This window comes from Camponotus vicinus, unplaced genomic scaffold, assembly GCF_025532165.1.
Source record: "Camponotus vicinus isolate PSW18456_S1 unplaced genomic scaffold, iyCamVici1.0 SCAF_4, whole genome shotgun sequence".
Taxonomy (NCBI): Eukaryota; Metazoa; Arthropoda; class Insecta; order Hymenoptera; family Formicidae; genus Camponotus; species Camponotus vicinus.
The window spans coordinates 20,635,953-20,659,762 of NW_028141976.1; the positions used below are offsets into that span (position 1 = coordinate 20,635,953).

General features: G+C 35.6%; 3 protein-coding genes across 4 annotated transcripts in view; 2 read left to right on the forward strand and 1 right to left on the reverse strand.

Moving 5' to 3' along the window:
- The window catches only part of Naa15-16 (N-alpha-acetyltransferase 15/16), a 36,419-nt gene extending 17,621 nt beyond the window's left edge, over positions 1-18,798 (reverse strand). The window contains exons 1-8 of the mRNA XM_083098849.1: positions 18,622-18,798; positions 17,984-18,331; positions 17,758-17,892; positions 17,526-17,670; positions 17,181-17,438; positions 16,781-17,091; positions 16,416-16,697; positions 16,128-16,341 (exon numbers count right to left, since the gene is read on the reverse strand). Coding sequence (XP_082954975.1) covers positions 16,128-16,341; positions 16,416-16,697; positions 16,781-17,091; positions 17,181-17,438; positions 17,526-17,670; positions 17,758-17,892; positions 17,984-18,331; positions 18,622-18,678 — 1,750 coding nt within the window. The 5' untranslated portion in view covers positions 18,679-18,798. The remainder of the gene's footprint in view (positions 1-16,127; positions 16,342-16,415; positions 16,698-16,780; positions 17,092-17,180; positions 17,439-17,525; positions 17,671-17,757; positions 17,893-17,983; positions 18,332-18,621) is intronic.
- LOC145971306 (uncharacterized) lies at positions 1,982-16,414 on the forward strand. The gene is made up of 2 exons (XM_083098847.1): positions 1,982-2,414; positions 11,840-16,414. The coding sequence occupies exon 2, from the start codon at positions 11,840-11,842 to the stop codon at positions 15,017-15,019; it is 3,180 nt and encodes a 1,059-aa protein (XP_082954973.1). The 5' UTR covers positions 1,982-2,414; the 3' UTR covers positions 15,020-16,414.
- Positions 18,799-19,613: 815 nt separating the features above from the next.
- Positions 19,614-23,501, forward strand: Polr3c (RNA polymerase III subunit C). Of its 2 annotated transcripts, none has more exons than XM_083098864.1 (8): positions 19,614-20,006; positions 20,171-20,364; positions 20,512-20,630; positions 20,735-20,871; positions 21,093-21,333; positions 21,400-21,762; positions 21,872-22,232; positions 22,319-23,501. In XM_083098864.1, exons 2-8 carry the CDS (start codon positions 20,221-20,223, stop codon positions 22,451-22,453), a joined length of 1,500 nt encoding a protein of 499 aa, XP_082954990.1. In that variant the 5' UTR covers positions 19,614-20,006; positions 20,171-20,220; the 3' UTR covers positions 22,454-23,501. The 2 variants fall into 2 exon arrangements, with proteins under 2 accessions (XP_082954990.1, XP_082954989.1); XM_083098863.1 differs by having other exon boundaries at positions 19,615-20,011.
- The last annotated feature ends 309 nt before the right edge of the window (positions 23,502-23,810 follow it).

Genomic DNA, 23,810 nt, shown 5'->3' on the forward strand with positions numbered 1-23,810 from the left:
TATATATATATATTTATTTATTTATTTATATTTATATTTAAATATATATATTTAAATATGTGTATATATTTTATATGACAAAAATATATTAGCTACACAATTTTTGCAAGTATCAATCGATTTTATATTGGTCAGTCTGAAATTTTTATGATTAGCATATGACCCGATCAAACTTTCGTGCATATCCATATTTGTCGCGTGTGACTAGAATGACAAAGTATCGTTTCTTAGTTCTTTATATGCAAACAGGCTCATATTTTACTATAAATGTCTCGATTTCGCTTTAAATATCCAATAGGATTCTTCAAGCAAAAATTTCAGAAGACGATATACCATATTTTTGTATACAAGCAATGAATAATTATTTTTCGCTATTGTAAAAAATCAAATAAATTTTTTTAATAAATGTACATAAATATTGTACGGCATGAAAAAACGATCGAATAAAGCAGACAAATTGAAATTATCGAATCACTAAAAAATCAATATCATATAATGTTCTTTAATATAGAGATTTATTCTATCTGCTATCTTGTGTTCTATGATCAACTGTTGTTATGATTAATGTAGATACTAATACGTGAAAATGTAATTTATAATTAACTTGATATCAATATTCTTTTAGCGACAATTGATATGCGATCGGTGCAAGTCACGTTCACACAAGGTGATTACTTATGAGTGACACCATTACTCAGAAATTCGTTGTACCTGTTTCTATGCTCATTATCAGCTTCTGGACAAAATTTAGATACGATACTCGTATTGAATATTAAAGAATTAAATATACATAAAATTGTAATATGCGCACAATTATAAATTCATTTACCTATTGTTATTGTTATTATTAAAAAGGGCTGTACGTACAAATTACTTTCTATTAATGGACCATGACTTCTTAGTGAAAGCTGAGAAAGTTTTTATTTAAATGTACATCTTATCAAACGATTTATATCAGATAATCATTATGTAATATATAACAGATATTAAAAGTTATAACATATATATACATTAAATAAATACATTAAATGAACAAATTATGACATAATACAAGTGATATTTCTTACTTATACATTCTAAAGAAATATTTTTATTATTCTATAAAAAAATCTCGTTTACTGAGAATTAATAATAAAAAATTAATTGGAGATAAAAATTCAAAAAAGAGAGCGAGATGAAATTCCTAGCAAATTCCTTTAGCTAAGCTCGTAACGCAGTTTTTTGCGCAGACGGCGTCATCCGGTAAGAAGTAGGTTTTCCCGTTTCCATTTCCGTCTCGAGCAGACCGATCGTATCGCTCGCGTAGAAGAGTAAAAATTACCACGCATCTGTCCGAATGATCATCAAAATAATATAAAGCGTCTACAACTGTTCAAAAACCTTGAGACCTTGATTTTTACAAGCATAATATGTGTAAGCAATAAATTATCTATGCATATTTATAGCTTAAACGATCATTTGGCAATAAATATCTACATACATCTCAGGAATATCTTTTTCTGATGACGCCTAATATATACACGTTTATTATATTTAATTTTATTTTTCTGTGCGAACGCTATATGATCGGATGTTTCGAAAAGGAAACACAAATAGAGAACGAAATAAAATTGGCGAGTAATTCAACACGATGGCGTTTTATTGGAGAGTAGAGGTCAATGATATACGCTATCCATTAATCTATGATCTCGGATCATCGGAATGCGACGCATCGCGAAATTGATCGGCTCCAATCAGGCTCATCGCGAGCGTGATCTAGAGAACTATCGGATCTGAGAGTGGGTAACGAAAGGGATCTCTCCCGCAATCGCGCCTGCTGATTCGGGCAGGTGAAACTGAGCAAGAGACGCGAGGAGGACCGCGAATCCGACATGAAAAAGGAAGGGCGAGGTCTGCGAACGGAACAGGACGATGGCTTGGCCGGCAGTCATAAGCACGACCGGCGACATTGCACACGCGGCACGTTCCCTTCCTTCGGCGAGGCACACAACAGACCGTGGTGGTAACATAGTAGTGAGGTGCATAGGTGTGCACCGGTGTCGGCTGTCGAGTCGCAAACGTCGCGTCGCATCGCGTCGGTTGCGTCGCATCGCGGGACCACAGAGAGTGGGACGACACTCTGGCGCAGGGCCAGTAGGATCCACTGATATAAAGATCACTGGTCACGCGGCGCAGGAAGCTATCGTGCATCGTCGTCCAAGTGTAGTGGATGCATCTCGCGACACGTACAACTCGCAGCAGCAGAGTGTGTTATGGGAGAAGGGATATATGCCGAAGCGAGTCTTCGTCATCGTTGAGATCTCTTCTGCGCGTACACTCGTCGATACATGTGCTTAAACCAGCCAGTTATCGTTTCGGAGCGCATCGAGGGAGATTCCAGCCGAGGACGCCGATATACGGCATTGTAGACGATCGTGAGTGCATATTCATGCAGTTGTCGCGAGAAAAAAATTTTCCTGACATACAATAAGAAAATATTTGACTTGAAAGACTCAGTGTTAGGAATCATTATGATAATTATTTAGTCTTATGTAACTTACTTAATCACGTGTGAGGTAAAATTCTAAATAAACAATAAAATCGTGTTTATTTTTCAAGCGAAGCAATAGATTGGAGAATATGTATTTCTTTTTAATTTGATTATTTTTAAAAATAATAAGATATTATTTTTCTTTTAGAACAAAATTAAATTTGCCTTTTAAAATATTAAGGAAGATGTCTAGAAATATATTCATTTGTAAGAATTAGGATTGAAAAAGTAGTTATTGCAGAACAATATTTACGTATATATCATAGATGAAAATTTTCAAAATTATTGATCTGTTCTCCAACTACGCAATATTCTCGATAATGCATAATTGACTCAATGTATCCACATTTATACTTAATATGCGTAACTGTGCCATTTATCTAAACGATACGAAGGTTTAGGTCTTCCGAGAAATATTAATTATAACGTGCACGGTCATCATGCGCGCCAGGATGTCGGTCATTATTGCATATCCATCGTCACCCATAGAGAGGACGGTTCTCTAATGTCCGTGTATGAAAAGCATAACTCTTAAATATTGTGTGTGTGTATCTATAATTTTTATTTCAATATAAAACAGTCGTGTATATGTACTTTATGTACAAAAGATGTCCACAATTATGAAAAAAATATTCTCGAAAATTTTATTTTTTTCTAAAAACGACTTTCTACCGTCTTCTGTACTTGTATATGCGGAATTACATTAATCGAGCTTATATCGTGCCACGAAATAGAAGGTGCCGTTGATGGTTCCCGCGGTACTCGCGTATTTCGCTCCAGGCTTTCAGAATATCCGGTCAAGCACGCTCTTGCGAAAGTTAGAACTTCCGGTGACTTTACCGCGGCAATAACATAATGCGTTTAATTGCTTTCATCTCGGTTCATAATTATAACGTACTGTCAATAGCTGATCGCTTTCACTTTGACATAAGTCTGCCCAAAAAAAATATTCGGAAGTTAAATACAATCCAAGACGGATCAACGAATCATTTCTTTCGATCGCAATGATATGTTCTTAGGAAATTTAAAGATCGATATTAATTTGCTCAAGATGTGTCGATATTATTTAATTATACATTTAATGCACGTCTTTTTTCGACAAAAGAAAAGAATATAACCGGTAGAAATAATGTTTATAATCTTCGCACATAATGATTTACAATTTATTATTAAGATCGGTCAGAGCATTATCTTGCATTTACGAGAATGTTATATAACTTCGCGAATGCGTAAATAACGGCGAAGCAAAAACAAAAATAATCGTGATACAAAATGAACATTTAAATCTTTTTCTGCAAAAAATATATTTTTCTTTAGGTCGAGAATCGCAGATATTAGAGGTCGAATGCATCGTATTGATTGCACAATATTTCTAGCGTTGTAGCTGCTTATCAAATTATGCAATTCGTGTATAAATCGTGAAATTATCGAACGAAAAAAACAGTAACCATACAGAGAAAGTCGCATATTTAACGAGATCACTAATGGTAACTTTTCGACTCCTCGCTGAGAATACAAAGTATCAAAGTATAAGTACGGTGTGAGCAAAAATTGACGTAAATATAACGTATTATTCGTATTATGCGGCAAATAATCGAGTATTTCATACGGAATAACATGAAAGCTATCGATTGTAAAGCGCAATCGGAGAAAGCAAATGATCATATTCGCATTGAATGCTTCTTTTATAAAACGCTATAAATATCTCACAATCGAGAGAGAAATAATATAATCATTATTATAAATTAAAGTCTCGCGCACAAACCTCGCGCTACTTTCACAGAGACAACAAAGATTTAAAAGACACATGCCCAAATATAAAATATCTTGCACAGTGTCTTTTTCACGAGTGCATTTTAATCATGGACCTTCGACAAGAAGAGCAAATAAATAACGAACAGGATCGTCAAACGGAACCTTGGACGCGACCTTGCACAGGTCAGCTTCCCCTTTCGTTCTTAATTGTAGGTAACGTCTAACTTGTAGCGAATGAAAAAGATTGACGCAAGCGTGGGAAATGAAGGCGAGTGCGAAACGCGAGTAGAAGAATGCGGATAAAAGAGTCGCAATAGACGATATACAACACGCGATCATATTCGTCTGGATGCTCGAACTGTGATTCACCACGTGGGATAAACCTGTTCGAATTGAAATCCGGCGTGCGATTAGCGTCAGAAACGAGCCGATTAACACGTGAGAACAATCGACAGGAATCCCGAATGACGACGATGCGAATTCCGACGATCATGTTTCATCGCCCGACTGTTTTGCAAACACGATAAAATCGCGACACGCACGTGCTAATTAAACAATGTTAAAGCGATCGATCGAAAAGTGAACCTATCACTGGAGAAATATATCTAATTATAATCTTCTAATTATATTCTTCCAGAGTGGAATCAGATATGAAAATTCCAGAGACCAAAACATTTTTTTCAAAATTAGAGACCTTTTTTATTTCATTTTCAATGTTCAATTATAAATTCGGGATCGTCATTTTTATTTAAAAAATGGAGAGATGTAAAATGATTTTTCACATGCTCAATTTTTTATTCTCAAAGGAACGCAAATAATAATTTTGCATCGCAAAGTACATTCGAGAGTGTTGCAAGATTTACAGTTCTTATATATCCTGAAGGTGAACGATCGGACCAATGGCGAATTGAAAACACACGGGGCTAACTAACTGATGAGATTAGCACAGACGTATTTATTATACGAATTATTACGCCACGAAGGTTTGCGGCTATTCTCTGAGCTTTAGCGCTCGAGGACTTGCGGTTTGACCTGTTTCTTTGAGTTTTTCTCCAATCAAGTTTGGTCATCTGTTGCCTCAAGGCATGAAGGTCGTCATGATTGCACGAAAAAATTCTTCGAAGAGGACATTGTTGTTAAAAATTGAGAATATTTTTGGCAGATTTTTATAGACTTAAGAATATTGATGATCTACCTATTTTTTTCTTAAAAAGTGAAAGCTGGAAAATTAAATTTTTTGCAGGAATCTATCGATTTGTAATTATTTCGCGTAATTTCTTGTGGTAAAAGATGAGATTTTATCAGTAATAATATTTATGAGATTTGTATGTGTCGATACATACTATACTAGATTTTTAAATACAACCTATCAAGATCGTTTGATATGCGATTAAAGTTTCCATTCCAAAGTTTTCAATATTACGTTTATCGGAAAGTATCAAGGCAAGAATCGTTGGAAATCGTTTCGTGGCTCGAAATTGGACCGTTAACCTTATCGAACGACAGGTACGAACATAAACCGGTATTATCCATATTCACCATCAACTGTATATTGCACTCTATATATTCTGCCACTCTTGCACAATATATTATAAAAATTTATATGCGTATAAGATTATATCGAAGGACTATCGATGTCAAGCAAATTTCATGACGAACATAAAATGAAAATTATAACTTCTCGGTAACGTGCGAAATACAAGCAGTGATCAAATGCCATTAAAAAAATGCAAATAATCTGCCAAAATGGCAAAATATAATATTATTTTACTACTTTCTACGATTCGCAACATCATATATCTGCTCCAAATGTCATCCCACTACAATATTTTATCTATATACACAAGATTACTATATAAATAATTATTTTAACGAGCAATAAAGAATAATTTATCTCAGAGTGTTTTCTTTAAGGAAACTTCCGGCCCGCCTTGACTATAATTCCATACTGAAGGATAGATCATACAATCACATCCAAATAAATAAGACCAAAATAAAGAAATGAAATTGCTTTGCAGAGAAAGAGTTACAATTAACTTATATAATGCTTCTTTGAGTCCTCGAAACTTGTAATAACGAAGAAAGACATCGCGTCCGTCGTTCCGTCTTTAGATTTTCCGCCGATAAACGGAAGAGGAATTCATTTGCAACGCAATTCCAGTCGTCGACCCGAAGGAATACCGTTCGTGCGCGTTTTGCATTCGGGTATTTATACACGCTGTTAGGATTATCCCGCTGCGCGAACAATTACCGGTAAGAGCCATCTCAAGAGCGAGATGCTCGCCGCCTACTGCGAGATGCGGTCGATGCCGTAATCCGTTGTGAGAGGTGCTCCGGGATGAGCGAGACGAGACGAGCAGATTATGCAAGCGCGCGCGGTCTGCCTCGGCGAAGCAAGCCGGTCAATGCCAAGGTATTCCACTCCGGGTGTTACTTCTTCCCTGTCGTTTCTACGGCGCTGATTTCTTCTGTGCTATGGAGCCGGGGGATTCACCTCCAACGAACGATACGCGCCGATAATCATCATTAAATACGATGCTACACGAATGCTACGTGACACAGCGTATTTATAGATTGAATATTTTACCGCGCGATGTGTTAATCTCCGTGCGAACAATCACACAATTATATTTGCTAAGTAATGGAATATTATTAGGATAATACATAAATGAACTTAATATTTTTTCATTAGAAGCAAAACTTAATTTTTATAAAACTGATATAATTGATACAACATTGACATCACATCATTGATACGTTAAAAATAATTCATGCAACGCGAACAACAAATAAGATGTTAAATTTATATATTTTGTATCGGTTTAGAGATATAAGAAAATAATCTAAGAATATAATTTATACATATATACAGAGAAGAAAGTGGAGTAATGACGTATCCACAACATGCTAATTTAATTCACGAGTACTCATAGCTTGAAGCGACACATTAATATATGGCATCAAGTGCAGCGTATCCATTTGAGTGTCTAGGTAACACGGATAATCAGACTTATCCTTGCCTCTCTAACAGTGATGGGTATAATTTTCTTTATATCAAAGCACTTTACGCATTCGTTTTAGCTTTCTCCGATTTTATCGCTTTAATGCGCGGGAGTTTAGAAGAAATAACATAAATTATATAGCTATCAATAATCTATCGTGTAATTTATCGAGCGATGAATAAAGTATTCGAGATATGAATAAAGTAATTATAAATTGCTGATAGAAGATTGTTAAATAAAGAAGTATCCCAAAGGGGCGTGTCGCACAGGATGTTAAAGTCAATTATCGATTTCCTGTGAGCAAAAAGGTGTGCCTGACCGATTTCGTGTACCCCAAAAGTTTCTATGCGTGGTTGTAAAATCATTGTGCGAGCGAGCGAACGACGTGCCGAAAATCACTCGACGTTGCGTCGAGAAATTAATCCTGCTCAGCGAGCACAACGCGAAACAAAAAGGAAAGTAACTGAAAGCGTAAATTCGATTAAATAACGGATAGATCCGCGGCTCTTACATGATGTCCGTGTATAAGTTCATGTTACAAGATACTCGTCGATTAATGTTAGTTGTACGACTAATAAAAAATCAATATTTTCCAGATATTATAAAATATACGAAGATAAATAATCGTGCTTTTAATAGTAACACAACTAGAAATGTTTCCAGTACTTGATGCTAAAATAACATTGTAGTTGTGAATCATGTTACAATCGGTACGATTGGCCTAACAAAACCAATGATAACTATCTGATGAATCAACTTGAAGTTCTTTCGCAAAGAGATCTTGTTCCGCCATCCCGACCTTTCACTCTCGCGGAACTAGTGCGATGGCTCAATGTCGTTTTATCATGGAATACTCAGCTTCGATGGTCCGCGTCCAAGGCCGACTTCCGTTATATCCTGGGATTTTAATTTATGCCAGGGGAAATTCCATGTTCGAACAATTTGATTTGCATACGTCAATGAATTAATAAAATATGAATTTTTCAGCTAAAACGTTTAATATTTCGTAGAAACAAATGAAACAATAACATAATAAATATATTAGTTATTATATGTATAAAGTTACAATAAATTTTATAATAAAGAAATAATTTCTAATCGAGAAACATATATATTCTTCTTTTTTCGAATTTTAAAGCTGTCGCGTGACAAGATAATTATAACGTAATTATTACGTCTACTCGAAACTAGTTTTCGACTTTTTCCGAAACGATCTACTCTCTCTACTAGTCGCCACGGCGACTATAATAATCTGATTCCAAACGCTTACTAAAGCAGGTCTCGTAAAGATAATATATATAATGGCACCTGCCAGCAGAGATCGCAGCAGGCTTGCATCATGTCTCGAAAATCATTCAACTTTCATCTCGTGAAACCAGGTCGCCTTTATTTTGACGACGTGTATGATCTCTATTCATTTGCAATAAATCTCATTTACAAAGCCATTACACGCTTTGTCAGAAATGCTATGTGAAATACACGAGGCAGAGCGACAAAAAGATTATTCAAAGTTCTCTGACACAATTCGAACATGCCAACAAAACTCTATGTTAATATCAGATCTGGGCGTTGAAGTCGGCGAACTGATTCAAGATCGCAATTTCGGTGAATGAACCAAAAATTGCCTATTCATACGAACTTTTATAAAGGAGAATCGCGTGTTGCGCCGACAGCAAAACTGGACAGTGAAACGGAATATACATTGTGGGTGTGATTTATGAGCAAAGCGCACTTATTACCGGTACAAAAAGTTTTTGTTACCGGATGGTTAGGCAATCGCGCGGATAATCCGAGCAAATGCACGCAATTCTTTCGCCGTCTGTCACGTGAGTATCGCTCTAAAAAGTAAGCAAGTCGAATAAGTTGGATTCCCGACAAAAGTGAAAGGATCCCGCGATATTACGCGTTTATTGTACTTTTCGAAGTTACGTGGCCCTCCCCCGCGCAAAGACAGTGTAACCAGCGACGCTGAAATAATGCTAGATAGATACTAAGCAACGATCTAATTATGATCGTTAATCGTACGAATCGACCACGGCTTCCTCCTTTCCATTGTACACGAGCCGCGTACACGTATCGCTACCGCTTGGAAATGCCACCTTCCCCGACGAACGTCCTTGGGGGGGGTCCAGTACACCGAGAAAGGGTGATGAAAATCCGTCAGTCACGTGTACCATGCCGGTACGAACGGTTATACCGCAATTCCGTCAAAGTCCGACACGTTTTTCCAGTCGAATCGCACACCGATCGAAATATCAAAAACACACGTGGCCGCCTATCAGTGTGTAGAATCGACGATCAATGCGCGCATTTATATTGAAGGACATTAATTGGAAGACTTATTCAAACGTGGGAAAATCACTTTACGTGACTTATCTGCACGATACATGTCGAAATTGCGTGTCGCGAGCTGATTAAGAACAATCGAAAATCCGTGAAATGTATCATGACGCGATTTTTGATAAAATATATAAAACATTAATTATTCGTTCGTAATGTGGATAGTGTCGATTAAATACCAGAAAGTGAATATATTAAATCACAGAATTAATCAAAGTGTGATGCAAAACAAATAAAAATGACTAATGAAAATTCACCCTAGAGAGAGTTTTGATATTTATACAACTTTAAAATCGCCTACCTTCTGAGATTTTAACTAATCCGAGAATGATTAGAACATTCATTGAAAATTAAGACTGATATTCTAACAAAGTGTGATTATAAAATTATATTGGTGGAAAATCGTCGATAAATATTATATATCTAATGTTTTATACTATTTATGTTATAATGTTCATGATAAATCACGTGATAAATTCTTTTCATAAATGTTAAGGATATGCTGACGACTTTGATCACGTACATCAGTGATCGAATATTTTGTGTTTTACTCATTCTTCTTGCATGGATAAACGCCGATGTTCCGTCACATAGTTCGCGTAGATTAAGTAGTTATTTGCGGGGAGAAATCGAGTAGTGAACTCACGTAAGGTGTTTTATGTCTCTATCGTTGGACTAGCCACCTTGCGAGTTCTCGGAAGAAGCGTATTATTGCATGTGACAGTTCAATTACAGCAATTCAACGGCATACCAGAAATCCTGGTAAATGTTTGTCATTCCGGATGCGGGGAGAAAGGTACAATTTGATTTTCGCGTTTATTAAATAAATATGATTTAGAATTTATAAGAAAATCAAAATCGTAGATATAAATTTGAAAAGTTATAGCAATTATGAAAATTAAAGATTACATCAATTATTGATTAATATTTAAATTCAAGATTAATGTGCAATACTTTATACTACTATTACGAGTTTATATTTTAATTGTATACATAACATTGTTTATATAATGACTTTCTATTTATAACAATTCTACAGTATAATTGATTGGATGTGTATCAAAATAGCGTAGGACGCATCCTTGGATAAACGAGTCGTCGGAGGAAACTAGAAATTTTCAGAAAAGTATCGAGATAGGCAAAGTGCGACGTCCGCGAAACTGTCGGAAGCGCATTATCGTGTTGCTCACGCTGGCGTTACTTCCGCAAATTTGCACGACCACGTTGCAATGTTGCGGCAATGCGCTCGTATATGCCACTAATGCATCTGGCTAACCGAACATACAACGTATATACCTACGTTGAAACCTACGTTGCTCATGCTCCGGTTCGTTACTCAGTCGCAAGTCATTACGAGAGTTGGCTGATCTACTCCGGTGACCCGTGAATGTTTGTCGACCGTTCACCGATCTATTCGCCAGGGAAAGGCGTGGCACCCTCCCTCCTCCCTCCACAATATCGCATTCTCATATCACTGCAATCGGCGGAATTAACGAATTCTCCGAATGCACGAACAAAGTCTCGGAAGACTAAAAAGTCTCGTGCGACTTGCAAGAAATTCATCTCGCGACAGTATCGCTAACATTTTATATTCATCTAATAAATTTTGAATCATTCAATATTTTAATAATTTTGTTTAATTTATTAAAATATATCTTAATATTCTCTATCCACAAGACGTTGAAATATTTTAAAAATTTCTGGCGACACAATTTCAAATAATAATAGAGAATCATATTCCTGTGTTCCCATGAAATTAAATTGCAGGACAGTAGTAATCTGGCTAGAACGCGAATAAATATATACTTTGTTCATGACTTAATTGGCATTGTTACGCAATTAGATCCTTGACATACGTTGGAAAGCGCGCGTTATATCTACGTCTATATGCAATTCCGGTCATTGTGAATAACGAACTGTTTGTATCGTGTGTGCGAGTCTTTTTACTGACCTATTAAACGCAAAGTCATTTCACGCAGCATGAAGAATAAAGCGCATTATTTAATTAGCGCATCAAGTCTGAATAATAAAATGCATTTCAAGGTGTACACGAGATTGCGTACTTTCCCATTATATTCTTCCGCGCGCGGAATAGAAATAACTATTCTCTAATCGCGAGGGATAAAAATATTATTTTCTGATCGTGTTCCAAAAATAAATACACATATGTAAAAAAAGCGAGATAAATAATACGAGTGCGTTTTATTTTCAGATGACGCGTCTGATATTATTTCCACGGAGGCTGCCACTAGCTCTAATACTGATAGCGGCATGCGCGGCGATAACGGAATCGTCGACAAGTAGGGAGAGGAGACATGTTGGTATCGAAGAATCTAGTCATGGATCGGTCAAAGAATACGCATCAAGCGATCGGAGTACGAGATTATCGAGCAGCACGACGAACGAGATTACCGCGGAACCCGGAAGGAAAGTGTCTCACCGTCTGATTGGGGGTCATCTAAGAGCCGATACGAAACACCGTGACGGCGGCGAGTCACTATGGGACGATGGAATTCTCATGTCGGCGGCCGGCAACGGCAAGGAGGGGAAAAGCACTCGCGGCAACAGCGGCGATGACGAGGACGAGAAAAAAACGCTCTCCCAACAGGTCAAGGAGGGCAAGTACGGCCTCATACAGAACGAGATTTACAGCAATCGGCCGAAACGGCCCGGCATCATTAGCTATCTCGGCAATCCTGAGGTGCCGAAAGATACGATCGACAACCTAGGTGGTCTCGACGAAGAGGAGATCTGGCTGGCTGAGAATCACGTGCTAGTGTTGAGAGGCGGGAAATTTCCTGAACATGAACAAGACGGTCAACAGAACAGTGATAGCACGCAGCCGAAATGGCCGCCTATCGATGATTACAAGGCGCCCAAACGGCAGGTCAAAATACCAACGCGGCCCAAGGTACCGCCGCCCTTTCCGGTACAACTCGCGGATGGAGAACCAGTACAGATCATCGGGCCGAACGGCACCGCGGAGGAGATTAGCAACGGCACCCTCGATTACAGCACGGATCCTCTCTACACGAAAGGATTATTACCGGGAGAAGGCCCGTTCTTTGCTATCACTGCGAATGGAACAATATTCACCCCGGATTTCGGTCCCCCGCAAAACTTCTCCATTGAGGAGAAATCGATTAGAGGTAAAAATGGTCAGGGAATAAAATCCGAGCAACCTGAACCGCCGTTCTATCACACTCTACCTCCTGGAGCGGTCTTTGTGGCACCACCAGGTAATCAGTCGGATTACGACGAGGAAGATCAGTCCATTTATTATCCGCCACCATATAGCTTCTATTATCCACAAGATAATACGACAGCTGTACCGCCAGGACCGCTAGTACCCGGCATTATATTGCCGCCACCACCTGACTTCTTTTCCGCTCTAGAGGACAAGAAGACGACCACGAAGAAGTACACGAAGCGGCCGACGACCACAACTTCGCCGAGACCAACCTATTTGCCACCGAGAAAGTTCACAACTAAACAATATAAAGCTTCGTCCATACTACCAACCTCAATAACCAAGACAACTTCTTCTTCATCGATAACCACAAAGGTGTCTTTCGGTCGTGCAAAGAATAGGAATGTGTCGGACACTTTTACACCTAAACAAAAAACCATATCTAATACAAAAGTTACAACAGGAGCTAGGAAGCCGCACACTCTCGAAAACACCGAGATATACACCATCAATTCTGTAAACGGAAATCAAGTATCTGAAGCGACGACCCAGCAGAAAGACTGGTCCACTTTAGTAACCAGCAAGACAGTGCCGGTTCTCGCGTATTATCCTTCGACTACGCAGTCGTCGCTAAAATTGGATCGATCAGTGGAAGTGACTCCGGCTTCTATAAAGAGCATTATCACTACTAGTCAACCCGGTCGATCTCGTAATCATGCGTCCTATTACTTCTATGAGGAGTCTGACGAAAATTCTGCAAGATCATCGCCTATTTATTACGAGACTACTACTATAAAATCGCCATACTATGACACGGAGACGTCACGACCTCGACAGACTGAGCAAAAGAAGCATTATTACACCGTTGAGGCGATCACGGCGGACGAGACCCCGAAAGATTACAAAACGAAACTCATCGGTAACATCGTGAAGAATTCGCACACGTTCCAATATACTGATAGTTCAGAAGTCACGTCTTCGAAATTCGATGCCAACTCGCCGCGGGATCAGAGCCAACATATGCTAGCCGACGAAGCGCCTGTATATTATCAACCCGTACCTGCACGTCCGCTGCAAACGTACTATACGACTCCGAAGCCTCAAACGTATTATCGTCAAAGCATGAAGTCTAAGCCCATCTATCAATATAGTTTCCAAGTGGCGGATTATTCGAAACGCGGCGGCAATCAGAGATCACCGTACCATAGTAGAGAAGAACAGGACGCATACAACAAGTATCAGAACATCAAGTCGAATCAAGAGTATGATTACGAAAATATTGATTTGCCATCACGACCACAGCAGAAACGCATACCATATAAAATACAACATCCAGTCTATTCTACGAGTACCGCTTATCCGATCGTAGACACGACGTCCAATCCGCAACACGCGTATTTTACATCGCAGGACGAGAAATTGTTGGATGATGTTACGAAAGAATATTTTACGATCTTTGGCAAGAAATTATCGGCCGAAATACCGAATACAACTCCGATCTATGGAAAGTCGAGTATCACGGAGAAACCAGGCCACAACGCTTATGTGTCAAACGTTTATAAGATTGATCGACCAGTGACTTATAAAACGCCCAATGTCAAAGTTCACTATGGAGATCAGTCGCAGCGACCTTACTCTCTCAAAGACGATACCCTCGTGAATTATCGAAGGCCCTTGCCGCCGATAAATCCGGACAGTGAGTTCATTGAGATAATCGAGCCTAAACATCAACCGAAACAGTCGTCGCCGTTAGCAAACTACGAGTTGCAAACGGATAACTATCGATTGCAAAATCAAGGAGTGCAACAGCACGGACCGACCTCTCGTTACAGAGTGCAAAATACAATACAACCGACCAATGGAAATACCAACAATTTCGTGCCTCTCTCCGAGTCCCGAGAGGAGCTAGAAGACATTCAGGAGCCCGTGTCGCTGCTGGACGACATAGAGGTCAACTATCGGAATCCACGCCCGCCTATAAATCCCGATGCTGAATTCATCGATCCCGTTTCGCTGCAGGACAGTCGTTCGGACGATCCGAAGACGTACTTCGCGTACCGATTACCCGGCGACGTCGGTCACTTTTACTTCCTGACACCGCGGGCGATCACGCAACGGCAAGATCAAAACAGTGGATATGTATATCCGAAGCCAAGAGGACGGAGATTATTGAAACGAAGACGGCGCCAAGCTAACGTCTGAGTGCGCATCTCTTCGTGCATTTTCAACGGCAATCGCATTGATGCCATAATCTCGCGGATGTCCAATGCGATGTTATCATCGCACGTGTATTAACATATTTATTATATCTGTAAATACGAATTGTGACTAAGTTAGATAATTATAGTTACGCTGTTTTACGAAAAATGCTTAATTTATTATTGTAACCCGATTCTCCCGCCCTAGAACAATATAGGTATGCGATCGCATTTGCGTATGCTAATTGTGTTATGCGCATCTTCGCGTATTTGCACATTGTCTGTGATTAATGATGAAATAGAGGTGAAATATTACATGTACATATATCTATATTACAACATTAGTCAATCGTCTAATGCATGCACTTTATAATAATGGCGCTATTATATATATTACAGATAATAGCGCTATTTTGCGAATTTTTTTTTCGAATTGTTCTCAAATAATGTCAAATAAAAATAAATAAAATAGAATAAAAATAAATAAAATAGATATATAAAATAATAAATATTGACGCAAATTTCTCTCTATTCGATGCAAAAAAAATTGAGAATCTTAAAGAATTTTTTATGGATTAATATATATAATCCCGAAAAAATATATTAATATGTTCTGTAAATTATATCATATTAATATTATTTGAAACTTTAAATATCATTTAAGATATTTTTGAAAATTATTGTACCAATATGCCAATAAAAATCACAATATTCAATTACAACATTCAATTGCAATATTAAAAAAACTACATGTATACGATTTCTATTATTATAAATATTAAAAGCCGCAAATGTGTCAGCAATATACTTTTGTACTTTCTATAAAATTAATGCGTGCTCTTATATAGTATTGAGTGCTCTTATATAGCACAAATATTAATTCTTATAATTTTGATTAAATGTTTATATAAAATATTTCGACTACTCAAGAAGTGACATAGCGATATAAATATAATTTCAACTCTTCTAATGTTAATATTATAATTAAAAGATATATCTCTCTCCGATATTTAATTTATAAATTTAATTTATTAATGATAAGCAAAGAAGCAAAATTATATAATGCTTAAAATAAAAAAAGATACTTAATATTAATAAATAATAAAACTCACCAGTGTCGATTTCTTGTGTCTGTGCTGGATCTGGCAAAGGGTAATCATGCAGTCGTAGATAAACTTCCATTGCACATTTCGCTGCTTTAAAGTAAAAGGGATGAGCTCGAAGAACATCCTCTAGCCTCAGTAGACCCACATAAGATCGTAACGTCATCTTCCGCATACAATATGTATGAAAGTCGAATTGGTCCTCTATGATTTCCGAAAAATGCTGCAAATAATAGCAATATCGTAATAACATATATATGATGTATGTAAACCTCAAATATATATTATACAACTTACCCTATCAACTTCATGACATTTCTTTAATGCCTCTCCATATTTTCCAAGGCGTTTGTATGCATTTGCTGCTTCCGTTTGAATCCACATGCACTGCATCTCATTTAAGTTTTCCATAGCTAAAACGCCTTCTCTCGTGAATTTTCCGCAAGTCTCTTCCGCTTCTTTAATAAGATTCGCACGAAGCATGTACTTGGCACATTTAGAGTTAATATATCGATCTGCTGTATCTAACCCTTGCGCCTCATCAAGCCACTTGTAAGCTTCTTGAACATTTCCCGCATGCTATCAACAAACATTTTTTTAGATTATACATTTCCTATATTATTTCTTACAATTAAAATATGTAATCAAATATAAAATCTTACTTTATAAATGCGTCCTTTGGTAACAAAAAGTTCTATAAGTGTAGGAGTGTGATCAATGGCAGCATCAATTTCAATTAATGCCTTTTCTGTTTCACCGAGATAATCATAATGTTGCGCTAGATAATAGTATGTCCACAATAAAGCAGATGCTGGTTCTCTTGGATTATCCTTTTCTTGATCACTAAAATGGCCGTGAAGTTTTAACGCCTCTTTATATTGTATAAGTAAAGATGATATGATTTCGACCTTTTCTTTATCAGTATATAATAAACGAAGGTTCACAAATAACGGTGGCACACCTTTATGAAGCCCTGCAGAAAAAATAAATAAATTTAATTAAATATACATCATGTATGTTACAAAAGCTTTGTCATATAGCTTTATATAAAAAGAAAATTACCTTTCCGTAAATATCGATCAACTAAAACTTTAAATTCATCTTCTATTGCATAATTGAGTTGTAAACGGCGCGGTGCTAACGCTCGAGGGAAGAGCTCTTCATATCTTTGGAGCATATGCAATGTTTCCCTTGGTGAGGTATGTCTTTCAGCCTCTGCTAGCCTAGTATAATATGTTGTGTTTTCGGGGTTAATATCTAATAACTCCTTGTATACTTGTTCTGCTTCTGCATACTGCTTTAATTGAAGTCTTAGTTTACCTGAAAAACAAAGAAAAAATTACAGAAAATTTGATTATAGGTAATAAATATTAAGAAAATTGTATAAAAAACCATATTGCAATATACCATAAGTCTCTTTTACAGTGACCTTGTCACAAATTTGATCACTATACTTGTCTAAATGTTTTAACGCTTGTTCACATTCTCCTGATTCTTGGATGACCATATTTTGATACAATAACAATTCACTGTGTTCATAATCATAACAAATCTGCACAAATTTTTATTATATTTTCTTTACTGCATAAAATTAGTCATTAAATTTATATAAAAATTGTTACATATATATTATACATACCATTGGAGAATTTCGAAAAGTGTCTAAAATTTTTAATGCCATCTCATAATCTTTCAACAAATGATATGAAATAGCGAAACCAATCCAAGAGGCTCGTTGAGTAGGACGTAACATGAACAACTGGTATCTAGTATCCTAGAAGCAAGAGAAAGAATCGATTAAAACATACAATTACAGCGTACTATAAAATAATAAACAAAATAATATGTTCTTTGAAGTTTCTTACTTTATAGCCCTCCAGATCCCGCATTTGAATTTGAAGCAACGATAGATCCCTAAGAATTTGAATATTGTCCTTATCCCATTTGAGTGCGTTTCTATAACATTTGATAGCCTCATCGTACTTCTTGTCAGAGCGCTGTAGGAGACCATAGACATGCCAGCAAACATGGGACTGTAGGTCATTTCTGAGGCCTCGACGTACATGATCATAAGCTTCATCTTTGCGGCCTAAGCAGTTCAAAGTGAGACCTTTCATCGCCAAGGTCTCTCCATGTTCGCTGAACTTGGGATTTGACAGGATTTGCTTTGCAAACTTCAACCCATTTTTGTATTGCTTGTGTTCATAGCATCTCTGTAAGAAATACGCGTGGTGTGAAAATATATAACGCAGGGTTAAAAGGGATATTTGAAGAGTTTTATTTTGTATTTCGTGCAAAATCGGTGCACCGATCGTCGCGGGTTGTCGCCGAGCGAAACGACTTTTCATTCGTAACGTCAAGCACGGCGCCGCGTTTCGCGATCGCCAGTGAGTTTTTCCCGTTTTTCCCGAAGAGTGCTTTATCATTAGAGCATGATGAGAGTGCACCCTGTTAGCCGGAGAGTGGGGTCCAAAACAGAATATTTTCATCGGCCGTTACTCACCAGAATTCGCTTAAACAAGGCATTTTCTTTTGGTGGCAATGGGTTGCTGGAGGGCATTTTTGTATAACTACAAAAATAGGGGGCTTTTTCCACCCGGTAAACTTAATTTTCACCACAAAACCTCGTGGCCACAAACGAAGAAGTCGATCTTCGATCACGTGATCATCTGCGACAATGCTGTTCCGCCGGAAGTGCTGCTGTCACGGTACCGCAGATTTCAAATGGTCATCAATTTTTTTCAATTTTTCTTCCATCTATTCGAATATCTTTACACTCGACACCTTTTATCAAATATCCCCCTATGTACTATTGTATATATAAACATGTTTGAAAAATAATATTTTCTTGCAAGAAGCACTTGGAAATTTTAAGGCTCGTTTATAAAGGTCGTAACTTTTAACTTATGTTCGAACCGGTAAAGTTCAATATTGGGATTTCAATGCTCTCGTTTATAATGAATTTTAAATTCATCTCAGTATTAAAATTTCCGGTTCTGGCATAAGTTAACAGTTACGGACCTCATAAACAAGTCTTTACTCTTATGCCCATTTCCACTAATGTAGATTAATTTTGATCTTAGTTTAACTTATTTTTCATGTTATTTTAATTCTAAAAATTAAAAAGGAACGAAAAGTAAGTTAAACCAAAATCAAAATTAATCTACATTTGTGGAAATGGACATTAGGATAAAGTAGTATTTAACTGACCAATCAAGACACAGAAATCTTTGTTCCTTTTGTCCCGATTGGTCAATTAAATGCTACTTTATACTCCATTCTCCCCACCTTGCTCCTCCCGGGACCATAAGTAGGATTTTCGAACACACTCAAAGCAGTCTAAAATATGTGAGATGTATGTGCCAATCAATCTTTGGCTCTTACGGACTAGATATAAATCGATTGGCTATAGCGTTGCCTCTTGCCACGCGATTGGCTAACGAGTTGCCGCGACCTGGGGGTCTATTACGGTTTTTGAAACGAAGTGAAAATAACAAAAGTGAGGAAATTTACTAGAGTATCTACAATTTCACTTGTCGAAATCTAGTAAATCTGTTCACTTTTGTAATTTTCACCTCGCTTCAAGAACCGTAATAGGCACCCTGAGTACAGGAGCCCAAAAGAGTACGTGCTTCTACATTGTTTACGCCAGTTGCCGTTAAAATCAGTGCACAACACGTGCACCCGTCACATTTGTTTAATCTGTAGTCGTAACAGCGTGAGCAGAAAACTATCCGCTTCTTGCTACAAAAAGTTGAAGAAGAAAAGGACGAAAAATTTGAGAAAATTCAAACGAAACGGACAAACCTAAAATTAAGATTGCCACATTTTTACGAGCATGAGCGTTATTTTCAATTGAGAGATCTGACGGATAACATATAAGAATAGGTTCGGTAGGAGTTTTTGAAATGAAATATATATTGTTATAATTCTTGATCTCTTTATCTCTCTTTCTTTTAATTGACTTATCATAATTTATTTAACGCCAAATGCAATATACTGGAATATACATAAAGCAATATGTAATATGTGTATTTATTTTTTGTTTATAGGTGTTTGTGAGTATACAAGGTTTAAATTGCTTGTTTAAATTATTATAAAGATGAAGGATTTTCAAAGCAAGTTATGTATGTTATTATTAGAAGAATATTTTGGAAATATTGTACAGTGTATAGGGAACAGTTTATTACATAGCAGAAAAACATTAGATGTTATACGACTTCATACAAATTTACCGTTAATTAAGGTACAGTAAACTTTTATGAAATATTATATACTGACAAATTATTGCTATATAAAATATTATCTTTTTTATATTTATTAATATTTTGTATTTATCAAAAATTTCTCTTTGATGTTACATGTTCTTTAAAAATAATTTTATTATATTTAGGTAAAAGAAGGACTATGTGTCCTTATAAAATATGGTTTCGTCACTTATCAACAAGATGAAAAAGGTGTTCACTATGTCCTACATTGTGAGAAAATTATTATGCTTCTACGTTATCCAAGGTATTTATTAAGTTGAATAAATTTTTATCTCCTTTATAAATATGATTTGTTTAATATTAGAAATATACATTACTTATGAAAAACATTATTTATATATATTACAGGTATATGTTATTCACAAAAACTTACTGCAGAGATGAAGGTGAAATCATGTTAGAAGAAGTATTAAAACATGGATATATCACAGCTTCTGAAGTCATAATAAAAACATACAAACGACTTGAAGAAACTCCTTCTAAATGTATGTATAATTTAAATAAAGTAAATATGTACAATATAATTCTTTTTCTTATATATATATATATATATATATATATATATATATATATATGAAATAATGAAACTTTATTTACAAATTATTTCCTTAGTTTTATAATATAATAATATTTATAAACAGAATCTGTGTATTAACAATCTAGACTTGTATTGTGTATTGTGTTAACAATCTAAATATTTTTTTAGGTGCTGAACAACTTTCCATCGCAAATTTAAAAAATACATTTGAGTTATTAGTAAAAAACCAATTTTTAATGCATAGTATATCCTTTAATACAATGAAAGAAAATACTGAAAAACCCGAATACAATTTACCACATCTCAATATAACAGCCATTTCTAATATATTACAAGGACAAAATGCTGATCCTGGAGATAATAAATTATATTGGAAGGTCAATTTTGACAGATTTACACAAGATTTCAGGTAAGATTGCCTCTAAGCCTCAATTATTATTGAAAATGTCAATAACTTATTTATAACTTATATTAGGGATAAAATTATGATATCAGCCATGACTCAGAGATTTGACATAAATGCTGGAGAATTAATGAGACAATTAATTAATTTGATGTATTTGCGTACTGCACCATGGACAGCTACATCGAATCCAATTCCATATACTGAAATAAAAGAGGAAGTGAAAAAATTGAGTTTTTTAGAGCTTGAACAATATCTTGATCAGTATCTACGACTTATAGAAGAAGATAGTAGTCAATTTATTAAACGGGTTGGTGATTCTGGTGGAGGGCAATATAGTGTTAACATGAAAAATGCATTTAAACAGTTAGTATGGGCAACGATAGAAAATATTATAGCTGAAAGATTTGGTTCCAAGGCTGCAAGAATTTTCAGGTAAAAATAAATATCTAATATTCAAAGTTTTACTTCATCATAAGAAAGAGCAAAATATATATAATCATATATATATACTTTTATATAATTACTTTTTTCATTTTTTTAGATTAGTGCGTATTGAAAAAAATATTAACCTAGATCAGATTCAACAATTGGCAATGATTCCAGCAAAAGAAGCTAAATACTTAACATATGTTTTGGCACAAGAAAATTTCATACAGATGCAAGAGATAAAAAAAGCTGGAACTTTAGCAGCACCGACAAAAGGACCTTTCCATTTTTACATTGATCTAATTAAAATTGTTCAAATGGAAATTGAACATTGTTGTCAAGCGTTGTACAATATTATAAAAAGGCGGGACCATGAATTAAGTAATAATAAGCGCATGATAGAAAAACAATTAAGAGTACAGATACTTTCTTCCAATATGAAAGAACATGGCGCTACAGAACAACAATTGGCTGATGTAATATCGATATATATTTATATTATAGAAATAAAAAGAAAGTTATAAATTAATAATGATTAAATAAAATGTTTTTTTCTTTACAGATTGCAGAAATGATGACACCATCTGAAACTCAGCAGCTTGAGAAGGCGCAAAATGCGATTAAAAAACTGAATATAACAGAGCTACAAATAGATGAAACCTTGTTCTTACTAACGATATATTTACGATATCATTAAATAAAAAAAACTATTACTTTTTTAATATCTTGTCTTTTTTATAAGATGTGCGCATATAAAAATGAGACTCCTTTATTTATTCATTTATATAGTTTATATTTATTTATATATAATAATGATTACGCTTGTAAAATACAAACAACAAAGAGTACCTAGCTTTCAAATTATTATAATAAATATAATCATATATTTATATATTTTTATAATAGTGTACTGCTCTCTATTGTGATACAGTGCGTTTGATGTTTCTATCTATGAGGAAAAGTCATCTTGGGTGGTCACATTAACATAAATGAATAATTGCAATTTATTAATATTTATTCATATATTTTTTACTTAAGCAATAATATGCTTTTAAAAAATGAGATATGGAAGAAAAGTTAGTTCCGTGACTCACAGCCAACTTGTGGTACGTTCTTGATAAGAAATATTCTATTAAAATCTTCAATTGTATTTAATAAAAAAATGTCTCCATACAAATTTTCTGCGGTGCAAAGTACTATTTGTAGACAATTATACACTGCTGTGTGTGTTCCAAAGTATGACTTTTCCTTTGTTCTACCGTATGCTTTGTACGTTCATCTTAACACTACCGCGATGAAAACAGACTATTCCATTATGAGTATGTATCAATAAATAAAATTTAAAGTAGTTATTATCAGTAGCGATTTACCCACCATCCTAAATATTTATTTTGATTTTATACTATTGATACCAATAGTACACTATAATCACGACACGAGTAGTATTAAGATGATCGTGAGCATTTTATTTCATTCACACATGCATCTGACTTTGTATATCTTTATCATTCATTCTCTTTCTCTCTCTCTTGCTCACTATATCTCCCTTCCACCATATGCACTTGTATTGCATAACTATATATACATTCTTCATACATACAAGTTTCAGCTAGAAATAGTATACTCCTAAAACTAAGATTGAATTTCGGTAAAGCGTTATTTTATTATATTTTTTTATATCATTAACAACAACGTACATGTAAATGAAGTGAATGCTTGGAATATTGAGAGCGGGTGTTAATGTTCACTTTTTTTCTTTACGTTAAATATACTATAATATTAGTAGTGTGTAATTCGATTTACAATTTACTATTCTTACAGTTTGCATTCGCATTGGTTGCATATAAAGGCCAGTAAATATAATAATCGTGTATTGAGATTATTGCGTATCGTGATATCCAAAATTAAGAAGATTGCTACGAACTAAATATGTTATAATTAACGCTGTTAATTTAAATGATCAGATAAATAAAAATCGCAATCGATGGAATGCAGAACCGATTTTTATTAAACCAAACATGTGAAAAATAAAACGATAAAATTTTGAAAAAAAA